Raw genomic sequence first — 12273 nt, 5'->3', positions numbered from 1 at the left:
GAAAACAATAGGCATAGGGGACATGTATTTGTTTATCAATTCTCACCAGTGGTTAGCCTTTGCCTTTGTCAAGCTTTAGGGGTGAACAAAAGTCAGTTCAAACTAACTTAACCGATGGTTTTCGGTCAAATTGGTTCGGTTAAGAAGCTGGTTAAAATAAAAGGGGGGGGGGGGCATATGCATTAGGCCCGGGCCATGCAAGTGTCCATGGTTTAGATATGGCCCACCATCCCCCTTGTCCTAGGACTAGGTGTGGATTATCCATTACATTCTCCCATATATCAACTAGTACCAATCACTGCTCTCCCACTACTCACTTGGGAATGATGACATTTTATATAATCTGTTATATCTATATAGTCAAAATGAACATGTACGGTACATGACAAAAATTAAAGCTAAATTAATTAGTAATCCATTGTGTTATTACTGCATTATGCGTGATGCATGTGTAGCACACTCTATTTATCTGCTCATAGTTAAAAGAACAAACAGTTGTTTTCATTGATCATTGACGTTAATCAATAAGAGCTTTGATCCTTGGGTTATTGAGTAATGATTGTTTGTTTCCTACATATTGGATATGGGGAGTATGTTGATATGCTATAGGTGGATGCATGTTATTTTTGTGCAATGGTAAGGCCATTGATCTGTGCTCTTATTTGGTGTAGAAGTAGTTGGGGATAAAGCAACATTTAAGTCCCTGAACTTGATAATTTTTCCCAACTTAATCCCTAAACCTTTTTTTTGTTTTACATTAGTCTTGGAATTTGGTAAACTTTTCCCACATTTGGCCCATGTAACAGTGTAACACTTTGAGATTGTGCCATGTCATCACATAAAATTTTCAGTGATGACACTGCATAATCTTAAGAGTGCCCGGAACTAAAACTGGGAAAAGTTGTCAAGTTTAGGGATTAATATGAAAAAGAAATTCAGGGAACCATCACCATTTGCCTAAAAATGCTCATCAACAGGTTCAACACCATCATACAAACGCATATATTGATACATGCAATCGAAGTAGTAAATTTAAAACCAAGAAATGTTTGGTTGGAGGAAAATGGTTGTAATTGAACTGGCCAATACTTTTTATTCATCAATAAGATTGTAATTGCATTACAAGGATACCAATGAGAAAAGTTATTGTCAGCAATGGGATGAATGATAGGTAGGAGTTAGGAACTAGGCTCGGGCTTGGTCTTTGGTATCGGCCTCAGCCTTAGCCTTACCTTTACCCTTATCTACCTTAGTCTCCTCTGAGCTTTTCCTAAATGCTTCAGGCCAGAAACCGGCCTGAAGCAGCTTCTCCACCTCCTCGAACTGCAGTCCTTTGGTTTCAGGCACGAACCAGAAGATGCAAATGAGTCCGATTCCACAAAATACAGCAAACAAGAGGAAGGTCCCGGCAGAGCCAAGAGCTTTGGTGAGGGTTAAGAATGTCTGGCTAACAATTAGATTAGATACCCAGTTTGCAACTGCAGCTATCCCTCCTCCAATACCTCTGTATCTCAAGGGGTAAATCTCAGAGTTCACGATCCATGGCACTGTTCCCATTCCGGGGGAGTATGATATGATGTAAAGTCCTAGGAACACCACTGCCAGGAACCCGAATCGGCTTGGACAACCATCTTTGTACCAAGTACGGTGTTTCTCACGACATGAATCCTTTATGTCTTTGCTCAATGCCAAGCATGCTCCGGGAGTATACTATAACAACGGATAAAGTTTCAGGATCAATTTAAAATACGTGAGATAGTTTGGGATGTATGGTGAAATTAACCCAATAATAATACTTACTTTGTTTACCCCATTAGCACAAAAGCCACATTCAGCTCTCAAACAGGACATGCAGTTCCATGATGCTGGATCGTTAGCTCTCACATAACTCGAACAAGAAGCATTTAGAGCAAAGTGCATCGATTCAAAGTGGTCGATATTCGGCGAATGGGTGGCGGCTTGAGAGAAGACAATGGTTAACACCACAAGGCAAGCGATTATGCCGATCATGGAAATGATCATCATTCTCCTCCTGCCGTATCTATCGACAAAAGTCATGCTGACAATAGACCCAACAGCATTGAGACCGGAAGTTATGAGAGAAAGGGCAATTGCAGTCTTGTTTGAAGCGAAACCAGCGAACTGAACGATGGTGGGGCTGTAATACATGACGGTATTGATGCCTGAAAATTGCTGAGCCACTTGAACTGTCACACCGGCATACAGTCCCCTTCGGACAACGACATTCTTGAAAGCTCCCTTTAGCTTTTGTGTCATACTATCACCAAGGGCATGTTCATCAGCTTTTTCAGCTTCCACTGAGATTTTTAGAGCATTCATTTCGTCTTCAAGTTCTTCTGCAGGGTATATTCTTTCTAGGATGGATTTGGCCTCATCTACCTTGCTCTAAACATCACAACTATTATCATTGTTATTATTGGAAATTGATATGTAATCGTTGAGGGTGTTCGACTTTGTTGGGAGAAGTTTGTAGCTGGTAAATCTCTCAACGGGTCAATATTGTTCTTAGTGTAGGGTTTTGTCTCCTGATTTTGCTAAGATTCGATGGTAGTTTCACAATACAAGAGTGTCTTACCCACTAAGGAAATCTAATGTTTGCATTTAGTGGGTAAAGATATCATGAAGGCCTCTGTATTAGCAGTCATTGCAATTTGCCTTCTATTTAAAAAATAAACAAATTAGTCCCTGTATGATAGATCAAAAAGCAAACTGATCATTTTTGTTAAAGTTTCATCCGTTTATACTGTTTGCTGACAGAATAACAAGACAGTTACATGTGGCGTGCCACATGTACCTTAGTTGACATACACGAATTAGTTTTTAACAATAGAAATGAATAATTTTTTAACAGAAAGATCAGTTTGCTCTTTGATCTAATGTACAATGACTAACTTGTCTTTTTTTTTTCTTTTTATTAGAGAAGGTAGAATGCAATTCGAGTCTCAACACAAAAGCCTCCATGATACTTTTAGCGCACTTAGTGGGATATAAATCTAGACTCTATTATATATAGGACATTACCACTTAAGCTCTCAATAAAGGTGGGAGACAAAACCGTCACCAGAAGACAATATCAAATCTATCAACTTCGAATGGATGACATTTCACAATTTTTTCTCGAAAAGTCAACCTCCTTTCAACAGTAATCTGATCTAATATTGCAAAGAATTGCTTAAACCTTTCTATAAAGCCACCTAGGAGACTCTGGAAGTGAAAGCATCAACACAAATTGAACCACAGCGGGGAGTCCAGCTACTCCAAGCATCCAACGCCAGGTTCCTGTAACCTGAAACACATAAAAAAAAATAGATTTAATTCGTATTTTAATATTTAAACTTGACTTCTTTTAATGTAATATATGTATTTGATAAAAGTTATACATTTTAGCATGTGAAGATAACAATGTTAATTTTAAATATTTAATTTCGATTTTAGAGTTGATTTGATGAAAATTCATAATTAGTTAATAATATTAGCAATTAACTTTCATCAAATCAACCCTAAATCTTGAATTAAATCACCTCAATTAGACTGTTTTGACAAATTAAATACAAAATTAAACTAAATTTATTCTATTAACAAAATCATGAAAAATATAAACCTAATAATATTAGCAATTAACTTCCATCAAATTAGTCCTAAACCCAAATTAAACACAAAATTTAACATTGTTACCTTCGTAATGTTATTAATAGGTCCAAATTGATAACACTCTAGACTGCTATTATTAAAGTAACGATGAATTGTTAATTGATTACACAATTAAGATCACTTAAAATTTAGTCAATTATATTGAATCAATGATAAAATAATATGATACTATTACTTATTCATTCTATTCATCCAACAAAACTTTATCATATTAGTAATAAATTTACAAATCATCTAAATGCTTAAAACCTATTTTTTTTTTAAATAATTGTTCATAAAATTTACAAATTTCAATGTTATCATTTTAAACTTTTTAATAACATATGAAAAACAGTGGTGAAAACTGAGTGCTTTTCCCCAACGCTAAGTTGTTGTCATTAAAATAGTGATGTGTAATTTTTTTTACTATTATTTGGTCATAAGTCAAGGTTAGGTGAAAACCCTAATTAACTATGTTGAAATAATAACAAATTTACATGTCACCAAGGTCACAACCAAATATTTAAAAAAGATTAAATTTAAATTATAAATTTTGAAAGTATAATAATGTAATTTTGAATAAATTAAATTATAATTTCTTATAATTCTGAATTTCAGCATAGCAAAAGGACTAAAACCACAATTAAACCTAAAACTTACGTGAGTGAAAGCCAGGTTGATACAGTAAGATAGAAACTGGCCTCCGGTGATTAACAACCCATTGGTACTAACCAGTGCACCTCGGATCCTAGCCGGCGAAGCTTCTGAGATATAAAGTGGTGCCGTCATCGAAGCCATTCCCACACCGAAACCCACAAAGATCCGTCCGAGGATAATCATCCACGGTGCCGGAGCCAGGGCCATCACTATTGCACCCACAAAGAAAAAAACATCGGCGACCATAATCGATATTTTCCGCCCGAACCTGTCGTTTATCCACCCTCCGAATCCAGCTCCGATGATGGCACCTGCGACAGCCATGCTCACGATGGTTTCCTGAAAAAAATCAACACATAATAATGTGTATATATATATATAATTAGTGCGTTAATGGACAACGAAATAGGCAATTTGTGTATATTAAAGTAGTAGTTTTTTTCATACTTGTAGCCATGCTTTTCTATCAACTTCATGAAAGTCCTCGCGGATATACAGTAATGCACCAGAAATCACCCCTGCAATACAACGATAATGGTTACTACTGTTTTGGGTTAATTCCATTAGACATTCTTAAACTTTCAAAACAATTCAGTTACATCCTTAAACTTAAGTATCCTCTCAGCTTGATTTTTTTTTTTAAATATTTCGGCTCATAAGGGCATTTCATTAATAAAATAAACATGGTTTATGTGTAACGGCCCAAATTTCAGTAATATCGGAACAGTGATTTGAGATCACTAAATCCGACATGTTTGAAAATTTAATAAATTAATAATTATGAGTCAATTGTGAATTTAGAAGAATTTTGAATTAGTGAATTTTGTGTTAAAAAAAAAAGAGAGAAAAGAATTTAATAAGTAAATTGGGTCTAAAACGAGGTATCAAGACCTCGAATGCATAATTCGAGCCATAAATATTTTTAAAAATATTTATGGAGTGTAAATAAGTTAGTATTAAAGTTTCGTTAGAAAATTTTAACGTTTGGATAGTCAATTAATTAAAAATGACTAAATTGAAAAAGGTACAAAACTTGATAAAATGATTAAATAGCTCAAGTGTTAAATGAGAGAGGACTTAAAAGGAAAATTAGCCAAAAGGGAATGGATGAGGCGGCATAAGCAAGAAAAAAAATCTGGAATCAGGTGAGCTAAGGGTAAAATGGTAAATTTCACAAAATTAAACAAATAAATTGAAATTGAAAGAGATTTCTAGGCCATTCTTCTCATAATTTCGGCCAGACAGCCATGGGAGAGAGCTTTTAAGCTGGTTTTGCACAATTTCACTGCATGTGAGTCTATTTCTTGCCCTTTTCTTATTTTTTTGTATTTTTAAAACTTTTGCAATTAGGTCCAATCATCTAATTCATTAGTTTTTGATTTGGTGGGTGAAATTGGAAGTTACCTTGGCTGAGTAAGGGCAGTATATGATGAATTATTATGAAATTTAAGTTCTAATTTCATATTAAGGTTGTTTTATTAAGTCATTTTGATAGAAAATGGTATTTAGGACCTAATTGTGAAAAAGTTGTAAATTAGATGTTGGTGTTGAAATTTAGAATATCAAAGGTTGTGAATTAGTTTATAATGATAAAATAAAAGTGTTAATTAAGAAAAAAATTAGTTCAATTGATGGGTGAATTGAGCAGGGACTAAATTGTAAAAATTGTAAATTTTGGGGTAAAAGTGAAATTTTTAAATTTAAACAGCATAAATTGTGAAGTGAAATAGAAATCAAATAAATGCTAATGAGTAGAAATAATTTATATTATAGATCAAGAGAAACGAGGTTCAAGTCGTGATCGAGGGAAAAATAAAGTTTACGAGGAATAGGCTCGATTGCTAATATTTTATATCGAGGTAAGTTCATATGATTTTTAATAATGCAATGTGTAATTTAATGTTTTGAAATGAAAATTTCATGAATGATATAGTATATTATTGCATATAAAATGTCATTATCTTGTGATAATTGTAAATGATATTTGAATAAAAGTACAAATTAAATAGAACAACGGACTTGAGTACTTTCATTCAGTGGCTAAGACGAATTGACGGAAAAGACCATGGTTGGACCATGGCAGCATGTGAAATGTGATTTCCGTATAAGACCATAACTGGGTTATGGCTTTGAGAAATGTGATATGTGCTTCCGTATAAGACTATATCCGGATATGGCATCGGTGTGATATGTGCTATCAGATAAGACCATATCGGGATATGGCATCGTGTGATATATGATCCGTAAGACCATGGCTGGGCTATGGCCTCGGTATGTGATATGTGACTATGTGCAAGACCATAGTTTTACTATGGCATTGTGATAATGAGGTACTCAATTCCGTAATCGTTCCCTAATTTGATTATGAACAAAAATGTAAAATGGCCCGAAAAGATTAAGAATTGGTGAATACTATGAAAATGACACGATTTGGAATAAGTTCTTGATACTTGATGACATTGAGATTATGGATCTATGCTTATGAAGCATAATTATGTGTTCTTACCATGATGGATGAAATGATATTGTATGGATTTAGTGAATAACAGTGGTGAATGAATAAATATGGCCTTGGCAGTTTTGGGTTACTGCAGTAGTGTATCTTTTGAAATTCACCATAAATTGTGGAAATTGAGTTAAGGGCTGAATAAAATATGAGATTAAATCCTGATGAGTCTAGTTTCATATAGAGGAAACGGTGCATGCAATTGGATTTCATGTTATAAGATATTTAAATTGTTGTGAGACAGAGTTTGAATGACTTCGAGATCCCCTGTTCTGATTTTAGAAAATCATTAGAAATTGTACAAAAATAATTATGAGTTTTAATTTATATATTTAAAATCCTTATTGAGTCTATTTTCAAGAGGGATAGACGGGAACATCATCCAAGTCCCGAATTATGAGATAAATAATTTTTAGTGAAGAGAGATCAGAACTGTTGGACAGCGAAACAGGGGAAACTTTAATGAATAAACTGTACTAAATGGCTAAACCAAAAATTCTGGAAATTTTATGGGAGAAAGGTATATGAATCTAGTTTCAAGGAAAATTAACGGAACTTAATTTGGAGTTTCTTAGCTCCAGAAATAAATTATTTAGTAAATGTATCTCGATAAAACAGTTTAAGCTGGGTATGTATAATTGTACAATTGTGGTGTTTTATCTTAAAAGCATGTTGGTAATTGCTTATTAATTTCATATGGACTTACTAAGCATTTATGCTTACTCCCTCCTTTTCATTCCTTGTAGTTTTGACAAGCCAGCTCGGAAATCGGAAACGGCCGGAGGCCCACTCACACTATCCGTATACCACCTTGGCATAATGGCTTGTATATTTTGAGTATGGCATGTATAGCATTATAATCATTTTGTATATATGGTCTTATGATATGGATATTGAGTGGTATGGAAATGCTTGGTAATGATTAGCCATTGGAATGGCTAATCATGATCATATTTGGTGTTATGTATGCTAAATTGCTAGCTAATCCATGGAAACCATGAAATAGGCAAAATTTACCATAAAATAGATTCAGACAGCAGCAGTGACGTGAGTTTGAAAAATCATCAAAAATAGTAGAAATACAATTAGATGATGAATAAAATATGGAATTGAAAAATTATGAGTCTATTTTCATATGGATGAAACAAAATAGGTATATGAGTTATATTTTATGAGAAGTTTAAATTTTTGTGAAACAGGGCCAGAGCGATTTCTGGATCCCCTGTTCTGACTTTGGAAATTCACCATAAATTGTACAAAGATAATTAGAAGTCATGCTTTATATGTACAGATTTCTTATTGAGTCTAGTTTTATTAGAAATAAAATACATAGTCATTTAAACTCTTTACAGGGAGATATCTGATTTGTAATACACAGAGGTCAGAGCAGTCGAACCCTAAAACAGGGGAGAATTTAACTAATAAACTGTACTAATTGGCCCGACCAAAAATTCTAGAAAAAAATTAGTAGATAGATATATGAGTCTAGTTTAAGGAAAAATTTACGGAATTTGATTTCTAGTTTCAGAACTCGAGATATGAATTTTTAAGCAACTATGATGCAGTTGGACAGCTTGTTCGAATTTGTTTAAGTGCTCAAATAAGTTTAGTAATGCCTCGTACTCGACTCCGGCGACGGTCTCGGGTAAGGGGGCGTTACATTATGAATCTCAGTAGGGTTAAAATATCCAGTTAAATCCTCAAACTAAAGTATCATTCCAATTAGATCCTTTCATGGGTCTAACCGTCAATTTGGATAGGATGTATTCAAAATTATGTATTAGTAATAAAAATAATAGGGTTAATTTCATCAAACGTTCTCAAATTATTAGCTAAATTCTAAATCGATCACTTAATTTCAAAACACTAATTAAATCCTTAACATTAAGTCTCACTCTAATCAGGTCCTTCTATCAATCTAACAAACAATTGAATTTGGATCGGACATAATTAAAAAACGAACTATGTCAGATCTCGTCATGCATTTAACATGGAAGCTGGTAGGGTAGGCAGCGACCTTAACCCCTAACATGACAAAATTGCATTTAAGTCCTAATAACTGTAAAATTATAAGTTAGTATGATGACAAAATTACACTTTGCCCCATAAAAACTTATAATTCAACTTTTTTCCCCTTCCTAAAATAATTTTCAAGCTTCCCCTGACTAGACCAAGTTACTTTAATTTGATGACTCAACTGGAAAGCTTTACAGTATGGGTACTATTTTAGAATTTAGTAATTAAAATGATTCTTAACCAAAATTTTAACTTACCTGTGTCATAACCAAATAGGAGCCCTCCAATACCAGCAGACAATGCAAGTCTCATGATATAAGGTGTTTTCCATGTTGTCTTCCAACATTCAGTGAACTCTGTCTTGTCTGGTTTTGAGATACCACCTTCTACCATTTTTGTCACAGCAAAAGCTCAACCTTCTCCTTTTGCGTTTAAACAAATTATCTTATAAACACAAAATTAACAATCTCCTCCACCATATGGAACTTTTTTTTTTCTTTTTGTTAAATAAATAAAACAATCAAAAAAGAATTGGATGATCATGAGATGATGAAACCATTACTATGTTCATGCAACGATAAACAAAATTCAACCATTAAAAGAAATAAAATAAAACTATTGTACAAAAAATGGGATTAATAATTTAAATAATGGTTTTAGAAGACAAAGTCGTGGAAGAAAAAACTGATTTCCCGACAGTTGGGTGGGATTTTTCATGCAATTGACTCCATTTGTTTAGGGTTTTAAAATTTCGAGTAGTGACACATGGTATCAAAGCTAACTCTTAAGGGTTCTAGCAAGGTGCCACCGAAGACAATGGATCTGTTTTAGAGTAGGAAAGGATGTGATATTCGGTAAAACTATCATAAAAGCTTTTATTTTAAGATTTGGTTTGTATTTTATTTTTTCTGTTATTAAAAATAGATTTTTATATGTCCGCATAAGTTATATGTGGCACGTTATCAATTATGTCAATTTTTAATAGTAAAAACGAATTAATTTTTTAATAGAAATAATCGATTTACTCTTTAATCTAATATATATCACTTAATTTATCTATTATTTTAATAAATGAAGCAAAATACTAGCCAACATCTAGTACAAGAAAGCTCCATAATGTTTTTCCCTTTCATAGTTTTTCACATTACTATCAACCACTGAGATGTCTTTTATGGACAAAACCATAAAACTCGATAACCCAGAACGAGTAATAACTTACCATATCGGTATCCCAATAACTCATCAAACTGTCGGCAGTCTATTCATACTTTATATGGTATGGCGGTGATGATATAACTGCAATCCAAAGAAAATAAACGTGGTGGCCAAAAGAAAGGTGGTCCAGTTAAAGAGAGGCTGAGGCAAATATTGAATTTAACCACATGGAGGTGGCCAAGGTTTCTGCCGACTGCTGCTGCGCTGCACGCAATTATTGTTGCCAAATAAAGCTGACACGTACGGTATGACCATACGAGGTATGGCATTGGCCGCAAATCCATCTGCATGCTTTCATTTCTACAAGCTTGTATCCTATACTCATTTTAATTAAATTTTGAACTGATTGAAGTTAGATTAGGGTGTAAATGAGAATTCTATCTTCACACGTTATTTAATTTTGATTAAAAAATTTAAAATTTTATTCGGTAATTATCGAATAAAGCTCAAATAACTCAAGTTATTGATCCAAGTGAATTTAAGTACTATATATAATACTTGATTCAGATAATTTACAAGTTGAATCGAGTTTTTTATTTTGATATATTTTTATCTTATTAAATTATAATTTTACTCTTATTATATAGAAAAAGTTTGTTATATCCTAAAATCGTCAAGATCGAGCAGTGAATTCAAGAACCTCTCTGCCCAACATGCAACAAGACCCTACTAATTAATCGCCAATTTAACTCGAACCACCACGTCTCATCTGAGATGATTGAAAGCTCATCTAGCCACCAAGCTTCCTAGGCCTATACCAACAGATCAGTTGGCTACCTGTTTCTAATTCATCTATAGAAGCTTGACACATGACACCTCGAGACGAGAGCTAGGAGTTTATAAGTGTAACGACCCAAAATCCGTGGGCACCAGAAAAGTGTGTTATCGGGCCTCCGTCTTAGTGAAATAAGTTCGAAAATAATTATTAAAAATATTTATGAGTCTAGTAGTGTGTTTAATTAGGTTTTAATTAAGTAAATTTAGCTTAATTTAGAGTAATTAGTAAAAAGGATTAAATTGAATAAAGGTAAAAATTTAATTATAGATTAAAAAATTAGAAGGACTTAAGAGGAAATTAAACCATTTCCTATAGCTAAGGCGGTTTAACGTGGAAAATATCAAAGATTTTATTGATTAAAAAAAATATATATATTTATTTAATAATTAAGTATATTATATTATATTATATTATATTATTATATATATAAAAGAAACAAATAAGTTAAAAGAAAAGGAAATGAAAACGAAAACAGAGAAGAAACAGGGGAGAAAGAAGAAAGAAAAGGGGAAATAGGGTTTATGAAGCTTGGAGTTAATTGGTAAGCTCAATCAAGTCCTTTTCTCATAATTTTGATATTTTAGAAGTCTTAAAACAAGTTTTTGATGAAATTAAGTTGTTAGCTTGGAAGTTCTTAGGTTTTTAAACAAAGTTCATGTTGAATAAAATGATGAAATAGGGGTTTAATTGAATGAAATTCAAGTTAGAATAGATATAAGGATTGAATTGCAAAGTAAGCTATAAGTTTTGTGTTTTAGGGACTAAATTGAGGAAAATTCGGAATTAAGAAAATATGTTGAAAATTTAATAGTTAAATTTGAGTTTAAATGAAATTTGAATAGGAATAAGGTGTGAATTGGTGTTATAAATTTGGTTATTAACATTTTACATCAAAACAGTTTTAGAAAGTAGCAATGGTCCGACTTTGAAAATTCACTAAAAATTTTATAATTTGAACTAGAGGATGAACAAAATATGGAATTAAATCTTATTGAGTCTAGTTTCTTATAGTAGAAACAGTGTAAGCAATTAATTGATGAATCAAGAGATATTTGAAATTTTGTAATACTGGTTCGGGGTGATTTCGAGATGCCCTGTTTTAACTTTGGAAAATCATTAAAAATTGTACAAAAATTATTATGGAGTGTAATTTATATATGTGAACTCCTTAATGAATCTAGTTTCAAAATAAATAAACAAGAACCTTATTCGAGTTCTGTACAATGAGATAATTTATTTTTAGTAGAGAGAGGTCAGAACTGTCAAATGAAATAACAGGGGAGTATTTAACGAATAAACTGTACTAAATGGCTAGACCAAAAATTTTGAAAATTTTATGGTTAGAAGATATATGAGTCTAGTTTTAATGAAAATTTACGGATATTAATTTGGAGTTTCGTAGCTCAATATATAAATAATTTAGTAACAATGACTCAAGTAGACAGGTTAA

At 32.7% G+C, this 12273-nt stretch overlaps 1 protein-coding gene and 1 long non-coding RNA gene across 2 annotated transcripts; one reads left to right on the top strand and one right to left on the bottom strand.

The window, feature by feature from the left end:
• Positions 1 to 1067: 1067 nt before the first annotated feature.
• Positions 1068 to 9223, bottom strand: LOC108458517 (inositol transporter 4-like). Its single transcript, XM_017757941.2, has 6 exons — positions 9088 to 9223; positions 4756 to 4826; positions 4312 to 4647; positions 3200 to 3307; positions 1801 to 2406; positions 1068 to 1710 (listed from the first exon to the last, which is right to left on the bottom strand). The coding sequence occupies exons 1-6, from the start codon at positions 9221 to 9223 to the stop codon at positions 1186 to 1188; spliced, it is 1782 nt and encodes a 593-aa protein (XP_017613430.1). The 3' UTR covers positions 1068 to 1185.
• Positions 5520 to 7838, top strand: LOC128281653 (uncharacterized). Its single transcript, XR_008271905.1, has 3 exons — positions 5520 to 5599; positions 6082 to 6167; positions 7561 to 7838. It is a non-coding gene; the product is annotated as an uncharacterized LOC128281653 (long non-coding RNA).
• Positions 9224 to 12273: the final 3050 nt, after the last annotated feature.

Source organism: Gossypium arboreum, chromosome 10 (genome assembly GCF_025698485.1).
Source record: "Gossypium arboreum isolate Shixiya-1 chromosome 10, ASM2569848v2, whole genome shotgun sequence".
Lineage (NCBI taxonomy): Eukaryota > Viridiplantae > Streptophyta > Magnoliopsida > Malvales > Malvaceae > Gossypium > Gossypium arboreum.
This window is presented reverse-complemented; position numbering and strand designations above follow the sequence as displayed.

Excerpts from the sequence above, each read along its gene's own strand:
- LOC108458517 (XM_017757941.2), bottom strand. The coding sequence starts at position 9,223 with ATGGTAGAAGGTGGTATCTCAAAACCAGACAAGACAGAGTTCACTGAA. Across the intron at positions 4,648-4,755 it reads ATAGAAAAGCATGGCTACAA|GAAACCATCGTGAGCATGGC; the intron begins GTATGAAAAAAA and ends GATTTTTTTCAG. Across the intron at positions 3,308-4,311 it reads TCAACCTGGCTTTCACTCAC|GTTACAGGAACCTGGCGTTG; the intron begins GTAAGTTTTAGG and ends TATGTGTTTCAG.